The sequence below is a fragment of the Colias eurytheme genome, chromosome 7 (genome assembly GCF_061535395.1).
Source record: "Colias eurytheme isolate Ceu_HAF_F1 chromosome 7, ilColEury1 Martin Lab GWU primary, whole genome shotgun sequence".
Lineage (NCBI taxonomy): Eukaryota > Metazoa > Arthropoda > Insecta > Lepidoptera > Pieridae > Colias > Colias eurytheme.
This window is the reverse complement of record NC_142986.1, coordinates 6630583-6658052: the sequence shown is the minus strand read 5'-3', so window position 1 is coordinate 6658052 and position 27470 is coordinate 6630583. Positions and strand designations below refer to the sequence as shown.

At 35.2% G+C, this 27470-nt stretch overlaps 2 protein-coding genes across 4 annotated transcripts in view; both read left to right on the top strand.

The window, feature by feature from the left end:
* ASPP (Ankyrin-repeat, SH3-domain, and Proline-rich-region containing Protein) overlaps positions 1–27470 on the top strand; it is a 231322-nt gene that overhangs the window by 82508 nt on the left and 121344 nt on the right. The window lies entirely within an intron of this gene.
* LOC149907100 (uncharacterized) lies at positions 21755–22827 on the top strand. The gene has a single exon (XM_090103714.1). The coding sequence runs from the start codon at positions 21755–21757 to the stop codon at positions 22676–22678; it is 924 nt and encodes a 307-aa protein (XP_089959840.1). The 3' UTR covers positions 22679–22827.

Below are 27470 nucleotides of genomic sequence, written 5' to 3'. Positions count from 1 at the left end.
GAGTTTGTCAAAACTAATCCACTATAGTGTTGATGACAGGGCTGAATCAAATGAACGCATGATGTCTTTCTTCCTGTAAAAGTTATCTCTTGGGATCTTTGACACGATCCTTTGTTTGGCTCTTAGCATTGGCATGGGTGTAGGCGCAGCGTAGGTGGTCTTAAACCGATTATGCCCAGCGCGTACGCAGATCGCAATTCTACATCTACATTTAAACGTTCGTTAATTGCCATAACAAAGTGAGGTTATTGAACTATACATATTTTCTATTTGGCGAGATTTTTTTCAATTAGCACAATGATGTTTGAAGTTCTATGTTGACAGTTAAAAACATTTAAAATTGAGAAGGTATTTCGTGTAGGTATGTTAAAAAATATTGACAGACATGGTACTTGAATAATATGGATGTTAACAAGAAATCAGAATATAAAGGTCAAAAACCCAATATTAAGTTATGTATCAATATGATCTTATGGAAATAAGATCCACTGGGTTTGAAATTAATTAATCAAATGTCAATATTAAAGCAACAAAAGAAGGCAAAAATGGAAAAACTTAAAAATAACTGGTAGGTCTCGTTTTTCCCGGTTGATATTTTAAGATTTAATGATCTCTGGTTTTACTTTTAACAAGTCAAGCATCTTGAAGCACTTCAACGAGACAAGATTCCTGCTAAGGAATCTTATTACTGTGGGGAAATTCAACGTTTTTATCGTAATATGCTTATTAAAAGACAATGGTTGGGAAGAAAAACAATTTGTTGCCATTTATGGTTCCATTTCTATTATGAATATTCTTTGTAAACTTGTCTATTCTGTTGTCGTTTGTTGGTATCGCTTCTTTACTTCCTTATTATATTAAAGTCAATGTTTGAATATGCGTAGCAGGTTAAGCGGATCGATGGAAGTAGTAATTAATGTATTGTTGTCAAATATATTTTACAGTGTTCATCAGATATGTACAATGATATTTTATTTTTTTGTTTAATAAAAAACCACCTTTTTATATAGTTATGTTTAAAACGCAAATAAAAGTGAATACGATATATAGCAAGAATAAATTAGCTTCAACAAAATGTTTTGTACGTTATGTCGGGTATTTTGCAATAATGTTTGAGCGACTTCGAACGGAATGCATTCAAGCACTGAACGATCGGTCGGCGCCTTGTCCACGCATTCAACAAGTTAATTGAGAAGCAGTATTATAACATTGATTCAGTAACTATTTACTTCCTTATTTGTTAATTGAAGAATGATTTAAGAATAATTACTATTTTCATTACGTGTGAAATTCAATTGAGGTAAGTACTTACTTTTATCAGATGATAAACTAGGCTAAACATTAGGTAGATACATTTATCAAATCATGGCGTTGCGTCGATTTTTTGACGACGATAGAAGAAGTCTAGCACGTTCATCATATACAGGGTGTAATCGTTAAGTGTGCACAGGCGATTTTTCCGTAAGTATTACAGATAACAAAAAACTTTAAACTGATATCGAAAGTACTTAACCTAATGAGTAAAATGGCGGTAATAAATTTTTAAAAATAAATCGAGAAATATCAAAAAAATTATCTTTAAACCCTCCCATACATTAAGTATGAAATATGAATATCCCATATACATTTAATATGAAAGATTTTAGCTTTCTTTTTCTTTTTTTGGTTTTCTGCTTTAATTACTTCGCAAATTTGAAGTGACATTTTCCACGTTTTTCCGGACATTTTCACGCATTTTCCGGATATTTTCCGGGAATTTTCAGGACATTTTCCGGACATTTCCCGGACATTTCCCGGACATTTCCCAGGCATTTTCCAGACATTTCCCAGGCATTTCCACGCATTTTCCGGGTATTTTCCAGATATTTACCAGGCATTTTCCGGACATTTCCCTGACATAGCCTGTAAATGCCAGGAAAATGTCTGGAAAATCCCCGGGAAATGCTCGGAAAATCCCCGGAAAATGCCTGGGAAATTCCCGGAAAATAACCGGAAAATGCCTGGGAAATGTCTGGAAAATATCCGGAAAATGCATGGAAATTTCCGGAAAAACCGTGGGAAATGCCTGGAAAATCCCTGGAAAATGCGTGAAAATGTCCGGAAAATCCCCGAAAAATGCCTGAGAAATGTCCGGAAAATGTTGGGACATGCGTGGCAAATGTCTGGAAGATCCCCGGAAAATGCCAGGGAAATGTCCGGAAAATGTCTGGAAAACATCCGGAAAATCCCCGGGAAATGCTCGGAAAATCCCCTGAAAATGCCTGGTAAATTCCCGGAAAATAACCGCAAAATGCCTGGGAAATGCTCTGAAATGTCTGGAAAATATCCGGAAAAATGCGTGGAAATTTCCGGAAAAACCGTGGAAAATCTCTGGAAAATCCCTGGAAAAAATCCGGAAAATGCGTGAAAATGTCCGGAATATATCCGGCAAATGCGTGAAAATGTCCGGAAAATGCGTGAAAATGTCCGGAAAATATCCGGAAAATGCCTGGAAATCCCCGGAAAATGCCTGAGAAATGTCCGGAAAATGTCTGGGAAATGCGTGGAAAATCCCCGGAAAATGCGTGAAAATGTCCGGCAAATGCGTGAAAATGTCCGGAAAATGCGTGAAAATGTCCGGAAAATATCCGGAAAATATCCGGAAAATGCCTGGAAATCCCCGGAAAATGCGGGAAAATGTCCGGAAAAAGCGTGGAAAATGCCACTTCAAATTTGCGAAGTAATTAAAGCAGAAAACCAAAAAAGAAAAAGAAAGCTAAAATCTTTCATATTAAATTAAATGTATATGGGATATTCATATTTCATACTTAATGTATGGGAGGGTTTAAAGATAATTTTTTTGATATTTCTCGATTTATTTTAAAAAATTTATTACGGCCATTTTACTCATTAGGTTAAGTACTTTCGATATCAGTTTAAAGTTTTTTGTTATCTGTAATACTTACGGAAAAATCGCCTGTGCACACTTAACGATTACAGCCTGTATAAGTTCGTAAGGGTGATCAAAAAAATCTTTTAATTTATTTTAAACGCACGAAATTATTTTTAGCTAAGAATACCATTCCTATTTGTCCAAACAATTCGAACAATAATAACTGAAATGTTAATGACACTATAATATTGGACCAAAGTATGAGTGACTCGTGACTCGACGATTTAGTTTCAATGGGAAAGTTATTACCGGCATATTTATTTGAGTACGTGGGTTGCAGTTGCTACAATGTGTTTGGTGCCTAGAGTGCAATAAACTTTTGGCTGTGACTCATTATTACCTAGCTCTAAGGCGCCTAAATACTGTCTGAAGTTTATCTCGCCGTCTGATCTATCTAAAGTCTAAACCTATAAAGTATAAGCTATACTTCTAAATTGTTTTGGTTCAAATATCTCGTCTGTTTCAGGGCTGTGCAATTTCATACATGTACAATTAAAATGCTATTTTGTATTACAAAATGTTGTGGTCTTAAGTATTTTTATCTAGCACTATTATCTGAAAGTAGTTTACTAATAATTGCTTTACCTACGAAATATATTCTTACCTTAGTTACAAAATACTTTTTATGTCCTGCAGAGATTGATAAAATTTTTACTCATACTTTTTATGTCCTGCAGAGATTGATAAAATTTTTACTCAAAACATCACTATTTTCCTTCGAATTGTATTTCAGCCTGTAAGTTAATACATAAATAATGAAAAAAACGTATTTTTAACCAGTAGAAAATTGAAGAAGCTTACAATTGAATTGTACAAATAGTCCAATGGACATTGAAAGCTCGAACTTGTCTTAGAAATTTCTATTTCTAGCTACACGTTGACTTTTTGCTTTAAAGACTGACACTGCCGCCCAAGCGACAGGCATGCGGGCCTTATAAGGAAATAGTATCTGTGTAATAATTTATTCGTCCAGATTTTCACACGGTTAGACAAACAATATTTTACTTTGTATATACCTTCAGAAACAATTATAGATGCTAATATTAAATGATTACTAAATTGATTTAATAGGGCTTTATTAAACTGATTTATGTGAGAAACGTGAATCGTTTATATGCGTAATTAGGTTATTAGGGAGTCGTTTTATAAGCGTCAGCGAGAAAGTTAATTGGATTTCTTATTGGTCTGAAGTCTGTATGACAAAACGATAAGGCAAATATCAGGTTCTAAAGAATTCATAATGAGAGACTGTAATATTTACGCAGACGGCAACAGAGCCTTGATCTAGTAAATCTCTTGGTTTATAAATATTAACTAGCTATTTAGGTCTTGGTTTGAGTTTACTTTAATAAGAAACTACAACTAGTTAGTGCCTAGTTATTATCTAATTACTACGAAGTCCTTTGCTACAGTCAATATTTTAACGAAGCTAAGAGAATAATAGATAATCAGGTTCAATTATAATTTATAAGTAATTCGGTGGCTGTCTAGACTCTTGATAATAGGTATATGTACATCAGCTGATTATTACTATTTTTTTCGTTTCGCCTGTGAATTGCGTAGGCGTAATAATTCAACATCTGAAATTGTTATTTTTTTTACTAATATAATAAATCTTGTGTAGTGGGTATTTGTTCAATTACAGATTACTTATAAATATTGCAAGTACAATTACGCACTCCTATTGAACATTGTCATTGTTAACAGTCAGTCTAGACTAGCTGGTAGATTGATTCCGAGCCCCAAGCGGCATGTTTGACGAATTGCATAGACTAAGCTGACGTAGCGTTGGCTTAATGTTAGTTTAGGTTATTGGAATTAGGGCCGATTTTTCAATGCTTGGATAAAACTTATTCGTCGAATAATGTATAAAACTGCAATTTTAAAAAACGTATTCTAATTGCCCGTATTTGACAGTTTACGTGACATTTTAATATTATCGTGTAATACTTTATTGGACGGATAAGTTTTATCCAAGCATTGAAAAATCGGCCCTTAGTGAAATTTTGTTGTATGATTCTTTTTTGAAGATGTAGTTGTCCTCTTGATTATTTTGTTTTACTCGTTAACTTTACGCTTTTAAATTGTTGTTCTCTAATCACTAATCTTGATTCTTTCGAGATTTGCCGCCTTGGCTGAATTTTTGGTCAGGAGGCTATTAAGCTAATTAGCAATTGCCTATATATGATAATTAATTCAAATCCTCATCCTACTAAAGTAAAGGACAATGAATATTTATGTAAAATTCAACAATTATTCAAATGTTCGCCTAAAATCTTGTGTACAAAAAGCTTTGACATTATAAAATAAAAATGTTTTTAAATAGTAAAAAATAAATAATTTATGAGAAGTTATATAGCGAGCTTTTAATCTATGAGCGACGTGCGCCTCGGGGCGACCGCGACGCGATGGATCGGAATGTTTCTTATTCATGCCGACACTGGTTACATTACGACTATCTGTCTTCATCTAAAATAATATTTTGACCACACGTTATCTATGCCATATCGTTTAAATGGGACGGAATTGTCTTGGAATACATTTAAGAGTAGTTTTTTCGGGGGTAGATTGTCAAAAAGAGCACACGTTTTTGTTAAGACTCAAAAGTTTAAATAGCTGTGTTTTACCTGAAAATAAAACACATATTAAATACTTACCTATATTTGAAGCTTACTTCATTGAGAAGGTACCTAGCTTTTTCCGCCTATTTTTCCCTCTCTTTCCGTTGTATATATGCTATCTCTCTCGCACACCTCTCCACCAGGTGGCGGGGCGCACGATAATGTCGGGCGCTGGATGTTTTTCATTGAGTCGAAATCCACAACAGGTGGACGTTAAGTGTAAGCTTCAAATATAGGTAAGTATTTAATATGTGTTTTATTTTCAGGTAAAACACAGCTATTAAACACTTGACCGTAATTTGAAGCTTACTTCATTGAGACCTGTTTGTTACCCACCTGGTGTACAATATATGGACGCCAATGTGAATTTGAATACATAAGTAATTACTTATTTCTTTATTTGAAAGAGTAAGATGTGCAGATAGTATACCTACCAATAAATCACACAAATTTTTATATTATATAATATATTAACAATCCCAGATGAAAAGTTAATCAAATAAGAACCAAAAAGTTAATCATAATGATTAAAAGTATTAGAACTTATGAGATTGGTTCAAGCGTACCTTAGTTAACCTTTTGGGCTTGAAAAGTTAAAGTTACTACAATTTTCACTATCTTTAGCGTAAATCTGCGAAAGCGCCAGTAACGACTTTCAATTACGCATTTAGATGTTACTTACAAAATGAAGCAACAGCTGATCCCGACGAGGCAAAAATACCTCAAACTCAAACCTTTATTTATTCAATTAGAACTCTGTAGAAGCACAATTGAATCATCTTTACATAGAATTACCACCTGTCTCAACTCACACAGTTTTAACCCAACCTGCTACAAGCGGACAAGAAGAGAACTTGGTCCTTACTTTTGGGGTCAGAAATATTAATTATTATTAATTTAAAAGGTCACCCCTTGAATAAGGCAATAAAATATCAAAACAGGTAAACGGTTTTAATTATAATACAGATTTTTAACATCAAACCAAACCGTGCGGTATCTATTAATGTTTAGAGCCAACGCCACCAATCATAATCTAAACATGGCTAGTACTTTCAGTACAATGCATGAATTATTTATTTAAAACTGATAGGTCATAAACTCTGTACTGGAAACAAATATACTGAACTTAACTCTTAAGAGACTAAAATGATAAGGAGCTTATCTGTGTCCCAAAACTGCAATTACTACAGCCAAGTACGTTACTTTTAATCAATTCGGTTTTAAGATATAATTATGATTTACATAAGAACTTATATACCGAAAGCCTCGGGACTACATAACGTGACTTATCTTCTTATATATAAAAATGAATCGCAAAATGTGTTGGTAAGCGCATAACTCGAGAACGGCTGAACCGATTTCGATAATTCTTTTATTATATTCCTTGAAGTACGAGGATGGTTTTTATGTAGAGAAAACGTAAGTACCACGAGCGAAGCCGGGGCGGACCGCTAGTTTATAATAATAGTGTTTGTGCACAACACTAGGCAGTCAACAGCTATATGAACGTCAGATAGGAAAAGAGCCAAATTTATCCAGTCAGTAACAAAGGATTTTAACTATAGTTACTTTATTCTAATTCAACCAACTACTACTAGCTACTCCGTATGTCTTTTGGATAGACGGAGGCAAATAGGATTTTTATTCCAACTATATCATTTGATATTTTGAAAATGTACTCCACATTTTCATACCGTCAGAGTCATTTTGCAGATTATAGTGGTGCAGCACTGAACACTGTCTATTAGGTGGCTGATGCTGCTGACCGGGCCTTCAGTTCCGCTTTCCAGAATACCTTCACCCTTCTAGGTGTTACTACTACTGAAATAGCGGTACTCTATCGCGTCGTTCAGGTCTCTAACTGACTAGGATTTCTCATATTATCGTAACAACCCTCGCTCGTTCTAACGAGGATAAATTATCGCCAAGGAATTCTGCTGCAGGATAATGGCAAGAGAGATTATAAGCTTAACTATGCAATATTATGTTAAGGAATATGGTGGGTTTTGAATACTATCGTCGTCTGAAAGTATCTCCTTTCGATTAACTGCATTAAGGATGCAGATCTGATCCCATCTTTGTTCCGTAGGAATGCTACGACAGTCTAAACGTTACACTGAACAAAGAAAATTGCCCTGAATATAGTCGGTTGTTCCAACATCCGTAATATGGCTAGCCTAAGGTTAGTTATCCCTTGATTGTAACTGCTACCAATGGAGGCATTGCTCTTGTGTTGTCCACAGTTGTGCGAGTGCAAAAATGAAGAACTGAGCTCGTGGGGAGCTATGTCGAATGAATCTGTGTTAAGATTATGACAGTATAGGACAGTTAGCTGTGGATGCGAAGACAGGACATTACTTTATTCATCCGTAAACACGCGAGGCAGCCACGGACAGCGATATAGCAAGAACTAAACTAGCAAAGTTTAGTTCGCTTACCAGACTTTGTCATGTTTTAAATGCAGTATATCCTCTGAATAGCATTGCATTTATGACTATTGATAAACTTAATTCACCCGTAAACACGAGAAGCAGGCACGGATAGCGATATAGCAAGAACTAAACCAGCAAAGTTTAGTTCGCTTACCAGACTTATATTTTAAAAGCCGTATAGCCTGTACATTTCATTTATTGCCCCCCCCCCCCCCTCAAAGCAAAGAAATGAGAAGTCATTTGGCAGAGCTTTCTCGTTAAGGGTAGGGGTTCCAAGTAATATCTAATAATAAGAGGCTTTTGTTTGGAAAGATTGACTTTCCGTTATTTATCCTCTATCCTATGTAACTCAACAGTCAGTATTCTCAGCATTCGTTGAGTACTTAAACGTTTTACGTTAATAGTTGTATATAACTTTATTATACAATATAATAATCCTGGTGGGATGACAAAAAACTTGTCTAACAAACGATTATCCTAATCCCTCAGCGATTTATTGTTTGAGCCCCGAAGAAAAATCTCATGGGTGCAATAATGAGGTCAAATGGGTTGAAAAACGAGTCAAATAAATTGCCTACAAGACCGGGCAACTAAAATAGGCCTATGAGAGGTCAACTATACGTAATCAATCGTCATTTGTTACATTCAATCGCTTTGCGATTAAAAAATCTCTTCCGATGTTTGTATATGTAGATTGGTCGGCTAGTGCCATTTAATTACGATACCAAACATACCGTTGACACAAGGCTTGGTGACAATCCTCGAAACCACCGCCACAAATCATCTGCGAGATGATATTTGATCCGACTCGCCTTCCTTTGTTGTGATTAGGCTTTGCATTGGTAAATACAATTTGTTCAATTCCAATTTCCATAATTGGTAAACCAATGGTGGTTTCCTGATTCCTGAAGCGTAAACTTTTAGGATACGAAGTATCAATTTCATGCGCCCATTATTTGACGTATCTAACCTTTATTGTATTTATTAGGTCATTTACTATACTGCCCACTGTGAAGTAGATTTCAAAACCTTTTTCTACCTACCTTAGAAGAGTGAAGATCCGATACGGTCATATCCAAAAATTCTTTCGTGGGTCCTCGTTGACAAAAGCAAATATCTATGATCATTTTAATGATCAATCCTTTGTATATTTGCACCAATCGCCATTAAAGCCCCGCGAGGGCTGATATATATTTGCACCATTTCCCCGTGGGGACGGTTGTTATCAAAGCCCCGCGAAGGCTGATATATATTTGCACCATGTCTCCGTGAGGTACTGTTGTAATCAAAGCCCCGCGAGGGCTGATATATATTTGCACCATTTCTCCATGAGGGACGGTTGTAATCAAAGCCCCGCGAGGGCTGATATATATTCGCACCATCTTTTCCGTGAGGGACGATTGTAATCAAAGCCCCGCGAGGGCCGATATATATTTGCACCATTTCCCTGCGAGCGACAGCTGCGCGAGGGATGTTTGTAACTAGAAATAAGTAGGGCCTGCCAAAAAATGCTTAAGAGACACCCTGCGAGGGTGAATTTGACCTGGCTAACCCCTGCGAGGAGTAGTGGCCACATTTATGTATTCTGCTTCGAGCAAGAATACACCTTAGTGCTAATATAAAAATAGCAGTAAATAATCATTTAAATAATATAGCAATTAACAAGGTCCTTTAACTTATTTTCCAATGTTAGCGACATTTAATAAATTCATAATTCAAATCAATTCATTAAATTTTAAAATGAACTTCGATTCATATTTATTTTTGTTCATGCAATCGATGTAACATTTAGTTGCTTTATATCCGTTAACATTCCTTACGAACGCAACCATACCGTCGTAGGACGTTATATTTAATTGCACAAAATAATCTCCACTCACCCGCAATTTTTTACTTTTTGTCAAGGTGTACAAGTTTATAATATTATTCTAAAACGTTAGAAGTGAATTGTAAATCCTTTGAAATAAGTGTATCTAAATCTAATTTATATTAAGATATCTCGATAATTATTATACGATAACCCTTTCAGCACAAGTTCAGTAAACCAAAGAATTTAATTGTAAAATTTTTGGTACTTACTCGTTTTAACAAAAAAGTTGCATCATTTGAACATAGGAAACGTAATTTTCAATCAAATTAGCCGTGTGTAATATGTCTATTTTCACATAAAAACGGATCAGAATAATACTCAAGGACACGTATAGACTACGGATAGTTTTGAATGTGTGGAACATTCATGGTACGTATCTACTATACATGAGCGAATTCCATCATTATTCAGTTGAGCGGTAACTCCCGTACGATTTATAAAATAAAATCACAACATGTTCTGACATGTCGTGACTTCTTGGAGCTGACTCATCTCGTTCGATAATTTTTAGTAATAAACTATGATAGGAATTCCGAACCGTTCCTAGCGATAACGACAATGTAATAAAGTCGTAGCAATGGATTGTATGCCTGTAAAGCTTTGAGTTGGCTCATATCCATACTAAGTATTAATTGTAATTTTTCCACGAAAAATTCACTTGTACCCTTGTAATAAAAACACATTATTAAAAATGAAATAAAATATTAAAAATATCTATATACAAGAGAGGGTATTTGATATATCTAGTAATATCAAATAATCACAAAAGTAATATTAACGATTCGAGTAAAGCCGAACGGTAACACCGTTAAAATAGCTTTACTCACAGTATTAAAAATTCAAATATTAATTAGTACATATTGCATAATGAAATATTTCAAAAGAAAAGTTACTATTTCAAGTAAAATGTAACGGTTGTATCGTTAATTTTAAATATCTTTATTCATGCTATTAAGTATTTAAGCATATTGAAAAATAAACTATTGCTGAAGGATTCATTAAAAACCTCAGCATTTTAAATAAAGTCCAACGATTATACCGTTGACTTTAAAGATTTTTACTCATTTTTAAGTAAAATATTATTAGAATAGATGTAAAAATAACTCACTGTACCGATCCGACGGGATACACTTTTTAACACTTTTAGCACTTGCTTTAAGCAATACTTAATACTTAATAGCACCAAGGTTGTAGTCTTGTAGACAACCTTCTCGCGGCGGAAGCTAGACGCCAATGAAAAACATCCAGCGCCCGACATTATCGTGCGCCCCGCCACCTGGTGGAGAGGTGTGCGAGAGAGATAGCATATATACAACGGAAAGAGAGGGAAAAATAGGCGGAAAAAGCTAGGTACCTTCTCAATGAAGTAAGCTTCAAATTACGGTCAAGTGTTTAATTAAGTATTTACTTTGATTTTAATGTTAAAATTTGTATTATGCTGATTTAAAAGTTTGTACATACCAGTATAAATATCCTTTATAATATCACATCACTTTTTGAAAACTTTATTACGCAAATTCTGAAGCACACAATATGGATGACATTAAACAATCAGTTGCGCAGATGTCTCAAATGTTTAAGGACAGAATGGAAGATTTCCAACGCCAATTAGATATGTCCTCACAAAATCCAGGAAACCCTAATGCTAATATTTCATCCGAGTTTTACATGTTCCGCGGTCTTGTTATGTCATCTCTCCATTGTATACAATCTCAAGTTGACATGCTCTCTAAACTTTATGACAAACAAGAAATGAGAAGCAGGCGCAAAATTCTTCTTGTTCATGGTGTTCCTGAGACGCAAAAGGAGAATACTGCCAATGTTGTGACTAAGGCACTCGCTGAGCACGGAGACATTGGGGACATCTCTGAAGTTTTAAATGAATGTCACAGAATTGGTCGCACAGTCAACAACAAACCCAGGCCTGTTCTAATGAAGTTTAAGGTCCTTGGAGAGAGGAACCGGATCTGGTTTTCTAAAAGTAACCTTAAGGGGTCTGGCATAACCATCTCTGAGTTTTTGACAAAACCCAGACATGATACATTCATGGCAGCCCGTCAACGGTTTGGAATTGCTAACTGCTGGACCAAGGATGGAATCATTTTCATTACTAGTCAAGGAAAGCGGCATAAAATCTCTTCTCAAACGGAACTTGAAGCAATCCCTGGTCCCGTATCTGATTCTGCTCCTGCAGGACCTGCTCGTGGTGCACAGACGGATAATGCGAAGGATTCCACGGCCCCAAATCTTCGTACACGCCGAGTCCAAAGAAAGTAATCTTGTTTATTCTCCTTATATTTTCATTTTGTAACATTATTAGTATCAAACATAATTTGTTAATATTTGATAACAATTTGTTAAATAGTTGCTTGTCAGTAATATTTATTTAGTCACTTATATAAGTACTTGTCACTTGTAATAATATAACTTATTATATTATTCTCTTTTATATCTTCTATTTTACTATATATATTGCTTTTATTTTAATGCTGGTAGTTAAATATTAATTTCACCATCACGGATCACCCTACATAGAATATTTTTGTTTACATTTACCACTGACAAGTGACAAGCATTGCTTCTTTCTTCCAACTGTCATTCTAATTTACTGTCATAGATACAAGTCTTTTTGCACAATGTTAAAAATATATTTCTTTCAGATGCTGGTCTGTACAAACTAACATTATTTTAAATTTAGTATTTAGTATATTTAATTATAAGCCCTATAAAATATTTATTTAGTCTATTTTAAATATATACATATAATTACTTACATTTTTATTCAAAAATATTTATATATTCGTTTGTTTTTTGGTAATGTCGATTGTTGCTGATACATCCAGTGATAGCTTTGTGTCACTTAGCACGGATTCTGACAGTGAAGGTAGTTATTTTAGCACAAGTTTTGTCCCTCTTAGTGATGCACTTTCCAATGTATTCTCTGATAGCCCAAAAACTTTCAACGTAGTACATATTAACGCGCAAAGCATCCCGGCTCACTACTCAGACATGCTTACATCGTTCGAGTCAAGTAATATCCACGCAATCCTAATATCTGAATCCTGGTTTAAGCCCTGTTTACCTTCGTCCTCCTATTCTCTCCCAGGCTATCATCTTATTCGCAACGACCGCATTGGTAAAACTGGTGGGGGCGTTGCGATTTATCTTCGATCCCACATTCCCTATTCTGTTATTTCTCAATCACCCCAACCTCCTCCTTCCGATGCTGCAGAACACCTTATCCTAGAAATCATCCTGTCCCATTGCAAAGTTCTCCTTGGCGTTTTCTATAGTCCTTCCTTGTTAATTGATTATTTTTCCTCTTTAGATTCAATATTCGATAAACTTGTTCCTTCATACAATAATTGCATATTTATGGGAGACTTTAATACATGCCTCCTTAAGAAGGATAGCCGTTCTCGTAGATTGTTGTCTATTGTTGACTCGCATAACCTTAGCCTCCTTCCTCTCAACTCCACACATCATGTCCCAAACTGCGTTCCGTCGCTCCTCGACCTTATAGTTATGTCCTGTCCTGATCTGGTGTATCAACACGGACAGCTCCCTGCTGACGCGTTTTCACATCACGATCTCCTGTACCTGTCCTGTAATATCCGTCCTCCTAAAGAAAAACCTAAATTCATCCTTCGTCGAAATTTTAACGCAGTTGATATTGATGCACTCCAACGCGATGTCCGTAACATTGATTGGTCTCCGCTCTTATCTTCCGCTTGTGTAAATGAAAAAGTGGCCTTTTTTAACAACTGTTTATCGAATCTCTATGATGTACACGCTCCACTTCGGCGGATTAAAGTTAAACATTTACCTGCTCCATGGCTTTCTGAAGATTTAAAATGTTTACTCAAAGCTAAAGCTAGAGCCAAGAGCAAGTTTAAGCGGACAAAGACTGACGAGAGTCGTGATAAGTACCACAAGATAAGGAATCGTTGTAATACATGTTGTAGAGACGCACAAAGACGATACTTCCATGCTTCTGTAGAGAGTGGTGACCCTCCCATAATATGGAAATTTCTGAAAACGTTGGGGATTGGTAAGCAGCGTAATATATCTAATAATGCTTCTTTAAATCTTGAACTACTGAATCAGCATTTTTCAAATACCCCATCCGTTCTTAATAACTTAAATAAGCAACTTACATTAAAATCGGTCTCAGAAACACCAGCACCAAACTATCCACCTTTTGTGTTTAAATGTTTTAGCGAAAATGATGTTAGGCGGGGTGTATTATCCATTACATCGAATGCTGTTGGCAGCGATTGTATTGGCCGTAAAATGATTCTACCCATCCTAGATCTCATAATCCCGGTTATAACTCACATCCTTAACCATTCCCTATCCACTAGTACTTTTCCTAAGTCCTGGAAAGACTCCCACCTTATCCCTTTACCTAAGAAAATAAATCCATCTTCCTTTTCCGATTATCGTCCCATTTCTATCCTGCCTTTCCTATCTAAAATCCTTGAGAAGTTAGTGTATGAACAGCTACATAGATTCTTAAACCTACACGATCTTCTTAATCCCTTCCAATCCGGTTTCCGATCCGGTCATAGTACGGCCACTGCACTTGTTAAAATAACCGACGATATTCGTCATGGAATGGATAATAAAAAGCTCACGGTTCTAACATTATTGGACTTCAGCAATGCATTTAACACTGTCGACTTTGTTATACTGCTGAGCATATTAAGTTCTATAAATATATCGGCTTCAGTAAATGACTGGTTTTACAGTTACTTACATGGGCGTCGTCAGCGTATACGTATAGACGAGGTTGAGTCGTCATGGTGTGATGTTAGTGCTGGTGTCCCGCAAGGAGGAGTCCTCTCGCCATTGTTATTTTCCATATTTATTAACACTATTTCAAACAAGTTAACGTGCGACTACCACATGTATGCCGACGATCTCCAAATCTATACCCAATCTGCCCTTGATGATTTACCCCAGGCAATCGTTTCAGTCAACAAGGACTTAAGCAACATTGTAACTTGGAGTTCGGATTATGGTTTTCAAGTGAATCCCTTAAAAACACAAGTTATTATTGTTGGCAGTCCTTCTTTGATTGCAAGGGTTAACTGGGTGAATCTTCCTCCTATTTTAGTCCACGGCACACCTATTCCTTATAGTGAGGCTGTAAGGAACCTTGGAGTTTACTTTGACAACACTCTCTCGTGGAGCTTTCATATTAAGGAGGTATGTAGGAAAGTGTATGCAACTGCTGGTTCACTCCGTCGTCTTCAAAATTTTCTTCCCATCCCAACCAAAATTCTGCTAGCACAATCCCTCCTTTTACCCATACTTGACTACGCCGATGTAAGCTATGTCAATATTACCGTAGACCAATTAAATAAGCTCGAACGTCTCCAAAACCTTTGTATCCGCTTCATATTTGGTCTACGGAAATATGACCACGTCTCTGAGTTTCGTTCTCAGCTCAAGTGGCTACCCATTCGATTTCGCCGGGATGCTCACGTGCTGCAACTATTATATCAAGTTTTGTTTAACCCTAAAACACCGAAATATCTCAAGGACAATTTCGTATTCAGAGGAGAGAACGGAGATTCTGTCCGCTCATCGGAAAAGCTCCGATTAATAATGCCAGCGCACCATACAAGCTTTCTGGATAACTCTTTCACTGTTCGTGCAATTAAATTATGGAATGCATTGCCGGATCCAATCAAGAAGGCTCAATCTATAAATACTTTTAAAAATATGGTTCGTGATTTTTATCTTTCTCAATGTCCCTAGTAGTTATGTTTATTATATATATTTATATAGGTATATACATATATATATATTTTTTTTTTTTTCTTCTCCTAGGTATTCTTATCCTATTTGTGAACATATGTATATTATTTAAATCTCATTCCTGTGGCTTGTATTTTATGCTGTTATTATTTTATTTATTATTATTACCTATTTATTTTATATTTGTATGTATATATTTAGTTGTGCTCTGCCCTATTCCTATCCTTTACTTAATTTCTCTCTGTACAACCGGTTGTCTGGAAGAAATCGCTATTTAGCGATAAGACCGCCGTTTGTTATATTGTATCCTAGGCTAAGTCTCGATTTGTAATTTATCTAGAGCAATAAAGCATAAATAAATAAATAAATAAGAGTGTTATTAATAGGGCTCTATTATTATCAATAAAATATTTCATTGCAATATAGATAAGAGGAGATATGTGTAAAATTAATCTTGCAAATACTAAAAGGTGGTTTGAATGAAAGTTTAATTTAAATCTTTGTACATTAGAGCAGAGACAAATCTGGATAATATTATACACTAAGTAGGTAAGTATACATTTGCTACATTACGATGTTCTTAATTTGGTTCGAGTTCACAAATGGCATACTGGCCTATTAAGTATACGCAATACGTAGTTATACTTTGTTCCGGTGGAAGGATTTACCATTTTCAGCCTAATTATTATTTTTGCCTTTGTAAATATCTCCGAAAATGTTCATAACATATTTGCTGCAAAAGCTCTTCGCCCTAAAGTCAAAACTGATGATAACCAATTTTATATCTTTCTATCAAACGATTTGAACCGCTTAGGAAAACAGTCGTAAACTAGAATACGTTACGCAAAGATAAGGTATCCTTGATGGGCGCTAGGCTATCGTTACTTTAAGAGCCTTTCATTACAGGTGATTAACTTAAGTACTGATGCTCAAGTATGAACGCTAGGTTGTAAGCAAAACTAGTATAAAACTACTCAGAACTTGCCACCCGCGTTAGGATTAGTGTTTAGGCATTTAGAAAGACTAGTCCTTGTGAGTTATCACACATTTATTTAATAGCTAGCTGTTAAAGTGATATCTGTAGGTAAGCTATTGAGTTAAAGTTTTACTCATTCTGTTTAGAGATGCGTAAATTCTTAATTAACTCGTTGGATGTTCAGTATTATTTCAGGAAGCCTGCTACGGAAAGCTTATTACTAATTCATGCATTTTTGTGCCGGTTCTTAAGGTAGTTTACTGTAAGCATGTCTGAATTTAACGCTTGGGTACGTTGGGTAAGTGCCTTATTAGCAAGGAAATTAATTCTATTCGGGCGTTGCTGTAGGTACTTACCTACCTGTTAACAAAAAGTACATTTTTATTTTCTACTTGTAATCGCATTTATAAAGTTTAATGGTGTAAAAGTGCAAGAAAAGCTTCAGAACATTTGCACTAAAGACTAATGGACGAAGAGCTAAAAACTATTTATTTAGTTTTCTTAACGAAGTTGCTACGATCCGGCCGTTGGAATAATTATTTTAAACTTTGTTTACGTAGGACAAAACTTTTATTAAGGTATTTCAACATTTAACCTACATTTCATCTTGATTTTATTAAGACGGTTACGTAAACTATCCTTTTATCTAACTGATAAAAACAACTTAAAAAGTTATTATTATAAAACTTATTCGTTCTTTTCAATATTAATAGACTTTAGCTTGCAAAAATCTATTAACAATATCCATATAGTTATCTACATCGTTTATAACCAAGTGGAGGTAATGAAAAATTCATTTCTTTATAATTTTAATCGAGGCATTTCGATGGTATTTATCAATAGACTCGTTGCTCGCCAACCGTCGAACAATACTTTATTTACATTCGAACATTTGTTCTTGGGATGTCAGAATAAATTAAGTAATCGGCATTGAATAGTTATAGGTAGTTATCTCTGGGTGCAATTGCTGGTACCATAAATAACTGGTAGAACGATACAAGCACGCGCGGGGCCTTTGCTTGCATCCCAAAGCGGAGGTGGGCACAAAAACCCTACGCCTTTTAATCACCAATTCCATATTTATGAAGCCGCCTAGCCCGATCAGTGACATTCTTAGACCTTGGTTATAGGTACGGAGATAAACACATCCATGCCTCTGGTAATCACCATTTGCAGCTGTTATAAATTTCAATTGCAATTCAAGCAATACTGATTTATTTTCCTTGTTTGGTAATTTTATTTTCTTTATGATTGATGAGATTTATTCCACTTTGGGGTTAACGTTATTAAACTAAATATTATATTTTTAATTCAGTCATTACTTCGAAACTTTAAAAATATATATTGCATACATTGTTTCATCCAATTGAGAAACACTTCATTCAGAAGACTGCGATAAATATACTTGCTTATTAGAATATATTGGAATTGTAAATCTAAACCATTTTATTTATCCACCAGAAGACACATAAAAAATGTCATTTAAATCGCTGAAGCTTTTAACTTTCGCAAGTCGATGCGTTCACGGAAAGTCATAAGTACATAGAAAACCGTCTGAAAAAGTGTTCACTTGATAATTTATTATAGGACTTATTAAATACTTGAGAAAATTAGAAGAAGTAGTCGCATTCCTCTCCGTTGACTTGACAAAACGCTTTCAAGATATATCGCCATAATGTGCCAGTTAAGTGAAGCAATTTGTAATTTTTTCTAATTAAGAACGTAACTACAGCTTCGAGAAAAACTACAAAAATAGATTTTATCATCTTAATTGAATTTATTTTACTGGCATTCTGTTCTTAGCATTTGTACTTAGAATCCTATTCAATTACTCCACGGAAAATATCTTGCCTTTTTGGTAGCTCGTGCCGCCCCATTATGAATTCCTGGTATGTTTTTTGGTTGTGTTTGACGCGCCAAGCATTCCGGAACACAAAGCAGGTCTACGAATTTCGTCAATCGTATAGCGTATGATTGTAAAAAACGAAACCCAGTCAGACGAGTGTGGCAACAACGTGAAAAAACTTGAACGCACCAATTTATCTGTTGACGCGGACTCATGTGCTACACTTACGCTTCAAGCGAAGCACAGCGCTGCGTAAATGTAAATGGAATTTGTGCTCGTTAGCGAAATTGAGATTACAGCGCCATTTTTGCTTTGTTGATTTCGAATAGTTTCTTTTTTCAAATACTGGAGCAGTGCTGCGAATTTATTAGCTAACAAAGTTGTTGGCATTAGGAGGAAAAATTGGTTGTTCGAGTTTATGCTTGCTATTGTTTTATATATTTTTAATGTTACAGTTGGCTTTACGAGCAATGCGATAGTTACGCATTTTAAATAATAGCGTTACTATCGCCAACAATTTCATATAAAACATACCGGTTGCTATTGAATGTTTAAATAAAATTTAATTGATGAATACATACATACCGACATGGATGTACCTAAAATTTAATTTTCGAGTAAAAAAAAACATGTTACATAAATCAATGTCAAACTGTTGTATAAAAAACATATTTTTTCTTAAAAGTTAAACGGACAGGTTTTACACCCACGATTCTTGTAAATATTCGTTTATACGAATGTCTGGGTCTGGCGTCTGCATTTTCAATGGAAAGACAAATAGAGATGTGTACATAATGTATGTGTGAGTTGAAAAGTAAACTATTACAGCGTTGTATTTTTGTTTTATATATTTTTAATGTTACAGTTGGCTTTACGAGCAATGCGATAGTTACGCATTTTAAATAATAGCGTTACTATCGCCAACAATTTCATATAAAACATACCGGTTGCTATTGAATGTTTAAATAAAATTTAATTGATGAATACATACATACCGACATGGATGTACCTAAAATTTAATTTTCGAGTAAAAAAAAACATGTTACATAAATCAATGTCAAACTGTTGTATAAAAAACATATTTTTTCTTAAAAGTTAAACGGACAGGTTTTACACCCACGATTCTTGTAAATATTCGTTTATACGAATGTCTGGGTCTGGCGTCTGCATTTTCAATGGAAAGACAAATAGAGATGTGTACATAATGTATGTGTGAGTTGAAAAGTAAACTATTACAGCGTTGTATTTTATAAAAGCTCATTATGAACTGATGTTAAGAGATACTTTTGTATTAGGAAGTAGTTGTGAAATAACTTCAGCTAGGCACGTGTTCATAGACAATCTATTTTATGGCTTAATTATGGTTTAATCGGACGAAAGCTTTGTTTCTCTCGGTTTAACACATGAAAGTCAACTCGTAGTGCATTGTTTTAATTTTGAACATGCATTCAATTTTAATACCTATAATTTAAGTAACAGTTGTATCTAAGATATACGTGAGATATCAGAAAATATGCATAAACCAGATATATTTGTGTAGGTTTACCCCATTATCATGTGCCGATTTACGAATTTGTAAATATAAAAAAGTACCTTATAACTTCTGAACTGTAGATAACACAATTCATACATCAAAGCAATCGTTATGGACACAAACAATAGCAATATTTTTATACAGCCTTGACAGAGACGAATATTTGAATTGCGTGACCCAATCGTAGGCGTGTCTATAATTACACGTAGCAATTTAACAAGAATGAGGCTGTTACCAAAACCGAGAAGTGTAATTATCTGACAAGATTGTTTGGCACATCTGATATATCGTGCTCCAAGTGTTGTAACATGTTTTTCATAAGCTTATGGTACACTATAGTTTGGTATTTGTACCTTCGTCGTGTTTCTCTTTTAGATCTTATTTATTGTTTATATTATATACAGATTTACAGATCACACATATCCATATTACTGAGTATTAAATTAAACTATAAAATATACTCTTAGTAAATAGCTACTTTAAAGCAATCTTAAGCTAGTGTTCCTATTATAACGTTTTATGAGTGGCAAAACATTATCTACATAATCTAGAGAAATGAAAGTTATAACCTATGAAACTGTATCGACTACCCTAATTATTCATTGATCATGAATGTCGTGGCTATATCATACAGACAATAGCCACTTAGCGATTATTTAACCACGACGTGAGTTACGCTCGAATTTAAAACGGTAGCCAATCTTTCATTGACAGGGAAAGTTTCGAAAGCGATGCGATACTTCGTGATGCTATACCGATCAGTTGCATAAGGTTTTATTAATGGCTTTGTCAGATAGAACGCGTTCTTAGCGCTAACTTGACTATATGAAGCCGAGGGGCGTATTGTACGGAGTATCATACCGTCAAACGTCTAGCGTTACGTACTGTTAGCTCCAAAGCTCTATTGACGGTATATCACGGAAACCGTTTGGCACATCTCGACGTAACCGTCAAAGCGGTTAGCGATTTGACGCGCGCTAAAAACGCTTTATATTTGACAAAGGTATAAAGTGTCAACGGTGTCAACTGTTATAAGATCTCGTGACCTCTGGATCTGATAACGCTAATAAGATTTCGATGACATAATGCTGTCCGACGTAGATGTATGGGCTTAGTAGTTAACGGTAAAAGTTACTGATAACTTATCGATGATCTGACAGTCTAACTGAGAGTCTGAGTTTCTATGTAAGTGTGAGTTTGATATTTTAATTTAACACTATACCTAGGTAGGTATTAAATTAACTTATAATAACATTGATTATTGTAAAATTTTTGTGATTAAACTAATATGGATACTTTCTTTGAATTATGAGTAGAATGTGTGCACTGACCAGTTTCGTGACAACAATTACTTATCGATTGAAATATTCTATTGAATGTGTAATCCCCTTCCCTCGGCGATCGCAGAGACGTACGGACGTGTGTACTACTTTTCAATTCTGAATTTAATTAAAACAATTCCACGGTAAATAATAAGGAAGCATAAGCTCGAACAACTTACAATATAATCTCCTCGCTACGTGTTCCCATGGTACCGCAGTTATCCAGTGAGTACTATCATCATTACATCCCGCTAACACTCGAAGCATTTACTCACCACTCAAGTTGCAAACAACACGTGTGCCAGTGAAGCTTTGACAACTGCCTGTACGCAACGCGAGCGAAAGAGAAGTACTGATCGAAGAATTTCTTTCCTACCTTCTGATTTATTTGTTTTTTTTTTTTTCTCACGTTCTACATTGAATCGGCTATAACGACAAAACAATTTTATCATATCATGTATCATTCACCTCCACATGCAAATAAAACGCTTTCGGCGCCACAATTAAATTTGAATTCAGAGGAAGGCGCCTTTGACTCGAATATTACGCTAAGATGCGAAAAAAGGAGACGATTATCAGGCGATGAAAAGAACGAGTTTGCAATATTCAAGTCAGAAATGCATGACATGCTCCTTGAAATGTTCAACAAATTGTCAAATAATCAAAATTGTCGCCTGGATAAGCTGGAAAAAACTATTTCCGAACTAGATAAAAACATAATATCGGTTAAAAATACTAATAAGGACATCGAGGTGTCCATAAACTTTTTATCTGATAAAATAGAAGACTTACATGATCAAATAAAAGTGATAAAAAATGAATCAAAGAATATAGATATTAGACTAAATACCATAGAAGATAGGATGAACAATCTGGAGCGAGGCAACCGAAAAACAAGCATAGAAATAAGGAAGTTGCCTAAAAAGGTAAATGAAAGAAAGAACGACTTATTTTTAAACGCAGAACACTTACTCAACAGCCTTTCATTACAATCTCTGTATTCAAACATACGCGATGTCTTTCGCCTTCCAAGCCGGAAAGAAGCCCATGACTCACCTGTAATTGTGGAGTTTACTGATACCCAGTCCAAGGACAAAGTGTTGGATGCTATCAAGAAATTCAATAAGAAGACGGGAAGTCCTAAAATTAATACCAATCATTTCGGCTTCGAGGGGCAGCCTTCTCCAGCCTTTGTATCGGACTATTTGACCCCAGTAGACAGACGCATGTTCTACTGTGCAAGGGAATTCGCAAAATCTGAATCATACGCTTTTTGTTGGATGTCAAATGGAAGAATCTATCTACGCCAAAAAGAAGGATCACCGCATATACTAATAAAAAATGAAGACCAACTCAGACAAATCAAAAGAGATATATGACTAGTGTTTGTTCTCATTGTTGCTAACAATTCTTTCACATTTTCATTGTTTATGTTACACCATGTCAATAAAATAGTTATAATTTATTTAATAAAAGCCAACTCCTATCACCCCAACTCACACAAAACACAAATTAAACGCATACAGAAATTATACAATACTATTACTACACACCACAACTTTATTAATTATACACAATTTCAATTTATTACGTTTACTAGAGGTTGCTATTTAAATTTCTTGCGCCTACAAATTATCATTTATCAAATACGTACAAACACATATATTTCTCCAAGAACGTGCCAGGCGTTTAAAATTCTAATTTTTTCATTCTTCCACGAATTATATCAAACGTTTATTCTTAATAAAACTTACGTGTTTTCATTTACTTTAGAGTCATTTATCTTATATTATTTTTACATTCAATGTCTTAGTTAACAATATTAATTCGGATCTGGATAATTATATAAAACCAACATGTGTAAATGTCGATACATACTCAGAATGCCGTTATGTGCTCAAATGGCATACCAAGCGAGGCTTCACCATACTAACAGCTAATATACGAAGTATAAACTGTAACTTCGACCAATTAATAGCTCACATTAGCGCTATGGATATGCAACTGGACGTCATCGTGCTCACCGAGTGCTGGACGAATGCTGACAGTACGCCACCGACAATTGACCAGTACGATATGTTCTACTCACAACACAGCTTAAACCAAAACGACGGCATTGTGGCCTATGTAAGGAGAGGTTTGAATACTATGTGCCATGAACCGCACATGGTAGAAGGCAACTGCCTCGTATTAACTATTAATGGTACCTGCAGCATCGTTTGTTCCTATAGACCGCCCAGCTTTTCCAACGCCTCACCTTACCTTCATTCATTAGACACAATACTACAAAATATTAAATCTAAAGAAATCATACTCACCGGGGATATGAACCTTGACACAATTAACGAACTTAAAAGTAACCACACAAACGACTATCTGAATATTATTGCAATGCACGGTTTAATTGAAGGAATCAACTTACCAACTCGTAAAAATGCCTGTTTAGACCACTTTATGATAAAAACCTCAAAACCTTTTCAAACTGTTGTATTGCCTGAATTGACTGATCACAAGCCCATAGTTCTCTTTATTGAAGAAACAAAAATATCCAACCAAATCCAGACTAACAGTAAGTGCAACATTGACATGAAAATACTCGGTGATAAACTAAATGAAAAGCCTTGGTTGAAATTTAACTTTTATGATATGACGGATGTAAACTTAGCAACAAATATACTTTTAAATTGTATTAAAGATTCTATAGTTGCAAGCTCTATAAATAAAACAATACCTAAAAATAAACGAATTCTGAAACCCTGGATCACACCTGCAATATTGAGATCTATTAGAAAAAGAGACGCAATGCATAAAAAACTTAAAAAACAACCGAAGAATGAAATTATGCATTTGAATTATTTACGCTATAGGAATATGTGCAACAGAATCATTAAGACACAAAAAAATCAATATTATAGAAATCAGTTACTTTCTAATAATCGGAATATCAAAAACACTTGGAATACGATAAAAGAAATTTGCAATATGAACAAAAAAACGGCAACTTCTAATAATTTATTATGTAACAATACAAATGCGGTTGAGTCTCTTGATATTGTTAACAAGTTCTTCACTGGGATAGGGCAGGATTTAGCAAACAAAATTTTAAATTCTATTGATAAAACAGAGGACGAACTTTCCAGAAACGCGACAAGTAAGGACGGGCCGCTCCACTCCATGGCTTTAGTACCAACAGACTCATATGAAGTTAATAAGATCATTCACTCAATGAAAAAGAATAGTTCGCCGGGGTGGGACGGTTTGACTTCTCATATACTACAAAAGTTCTCTCAAATTCTAGTTGACCCAATAACCTTTTTATGCAATCTTAGTATGAGCTCTGGAATTTTTCCTTCGTCTTTAAAAAAAGCAGTAATAGTACCAATTTTCAAGTCGGGTACTGCTACAGAACCTTCCAATTACCGACCGATCTCCTTACTACCCAGTATTTCTAAAATTTTAGAAAAAGTTGTTACCAAAAGACTGATCGACTTCCTAAATGTAAATAATATAATTTCACGACACCAGTTTGGTTTCCGTTCTGGAGTCTCAACTGAGGATGCGACGCTAAGACTTACCGAACTTATAACTACATATCTGGATCGTGGTGAGAAGTGCCTGGGAATATTTTTAGATCTCCAAAAGGCGTTTGATACCGTGTCGTCTAGAATCCTCATTGCTAAATTGCAAAATATTGGAATCAGAGGAGTGGTCTTGAATTGGTTCCAGGACTATCTTACTGACAGATCACAGCGTGTTAAAGTAGATGGCCAGTTTAGCAACGAGGCAACTAGCTCTCGGTACGGTATCCCTCAAGGAAGTACGATCGCGCCAATCTTATTTTTGATCTACATTAACCCACTGTGCATGATGCAGATACCCAACGCTGACATTACTATGTTCGCCGACGACACTGTCATCCTATTCCACCACAGAAACTGGCGTGACGTCAAAATAGCTACAGAGGCAGGATTGGCGGCGACATCTAGATGGCTTGAGGACAACCTTCTATCGCTCAACATAAGAAAATCAAATCTTATCTGTTTCGCAAAAACAAAAACTGGATTGCCTACTAGTGATTTTAATATTAAATTACATACCTATCCGTGTAACAGACATCATCACTATACCAGTAGTTGTGCTTGTATAAACTTAACGCGTGTAGAGCACTGTAAATATCTAGGCATTCAAATAGACCATAACCTAAGATGGATACCGCAAGCGAATTACCTAGCGACTAAAATGCGGCGTCTGGTGTATATTTTTAAGTCACTTAATGCTGTTGCCAACAAGAACATCTTGATTCTGGCCTACAAAGCGTTGTGCGAAAGTTTGCTTCGCTACTGCATATGCACTTGGGGTGGTATGGCAAAAACGCATTTAATACAAGTGGAACGAGCACAACGTTGCCTTATTAAAGTTGCCTTGAAACTTCCATTTAGATGTCCTACCACTGCAGTTCTCAAAGAAGCACAGGTGCTTAGTGTCCGCAAATTATATTTCTTAAATATTCTCCAGAGATACCATATTAATACTGTACCTACGCTTCAAGTAGCGAATAAACGGATAGATCGATGCCCTGTACCTGCTATTAAAAGTAAATTTGCTAACAAATCATACAGAGTACTAGCTCCTCGTATATACAACAAATTGAACAATAAAATTAATGTAAAAAAGCTAAATAGGAACACCTTTAAGAAAACAGTTTTATCATGGCTAGACGAATATGATTACGATGGCTTAGAAAATCTCCTTATCTCACAAGTTAAATAAATTATTCTTAATGTAACTCACCGCAATTATACCTACTACACAACACGTTCACTCGTTACTCAAATAAATAAAACACACACGCACATTCACACACATCCACCCACACTCACACACATACATACACATACACACACGCAAACACACACACAAACACACACAGCACACATTCACAGAGTTGGCTATTCTCCCTTTTATTTTTATTTTTATTTTAAATTTTGCCTTTGTATAAATTTTCTTTACCTTTAACAAGACCAAGATGTATCAAGGGAAGGGACTGGCTCTCTTAACACAGGCTATGCCTAGCAAGAGAACCAGAGCCTCATATTCAATTTTGTATAATCTAAAGGTGAAATAAAGATTTATTTATTTATTTATTTATTTATTAATAAACAATACCAATCATTATTATTTTGTTGGTACCTTCTGTGGCCCTAGATATTTCGGTATATTTTCCTCTAATCGATATAAGCGATACAATCACAGTTTGATATTATTTTAAGACAAAACACCAAGTCGCTCGTTGATCGAGCATTTTAAATATTAGCTCAATTACTGAAACGCTGTTAAAAATGAAATTAAAAACTTACTCGACTATGGAAACGAATATATTTGCGCGGATTCACACCGGAGAATTCGCGTATTCAATTAAAAGTAAAAAGTACACTATTTTCCATACAACATTTATCGCTTTTCACAAATACACGTGCAATGGAAAAACGTCGTTCTCTGTTGCATAATTACTGTAAATCGTATTGACTTCCATGCGCTCCACGTTATTTCGAGTGCGTCAGCGAACTTGGTAATTAAATGTCGCGAATTATTCCACCGTTAATAATTCTAGAGTGTCATAATACGCCGCTCGGACTGTAATGCAATTTGTCGTTTAGCGATGGGCCAGACAATATGATAGCTAGTAACCTGTCATACGGTTTATTGTCGCGGAACTAATTATTTGCTGGATTAACTTCGTATTTGATATTATGGGTGTACTAATCTGCTCTAAATTAAGCTATAACATATTAACCTGATGTAATAATTTAGAGGCTGGTGTTACGGGAATCCTCACAATATTTAAAACACGATAGTACAATGCACATTAGACTACATCTTAGAAAATGAATTGCGATCTTATTTGTAGCATAACCAGTAACCTGCATCAATTATGTAAAGCTTTCTAAGTATAAACATTGTGTCTGAGAACGTTTCTGAAAGTAAGCTAGTCTAAACTATCCTGTTAAACTTAGTTTCTAAATCTAGCACTGATTAATCTTAGTAAGGCTGATATTAATTTATTTCCCGAATTAAGTAACGTTGTCGTAGCATAAAAGTATTTTAGGGGAAAATGTTGAAATAATGCCGTTTTAATTGCATCGAATAAAACTTGAAATTTAGCCTTAATTA

Bases quoted from the DNA above. Each gene is read 5' to 3' on its own strand.
- LOC149907100 (XM_090103714.1), top strand. From the start codon at position 21,755: ATGTATCATTCACCTCCACATGCAAATAAAACGCTTTCGGCGCCACAA.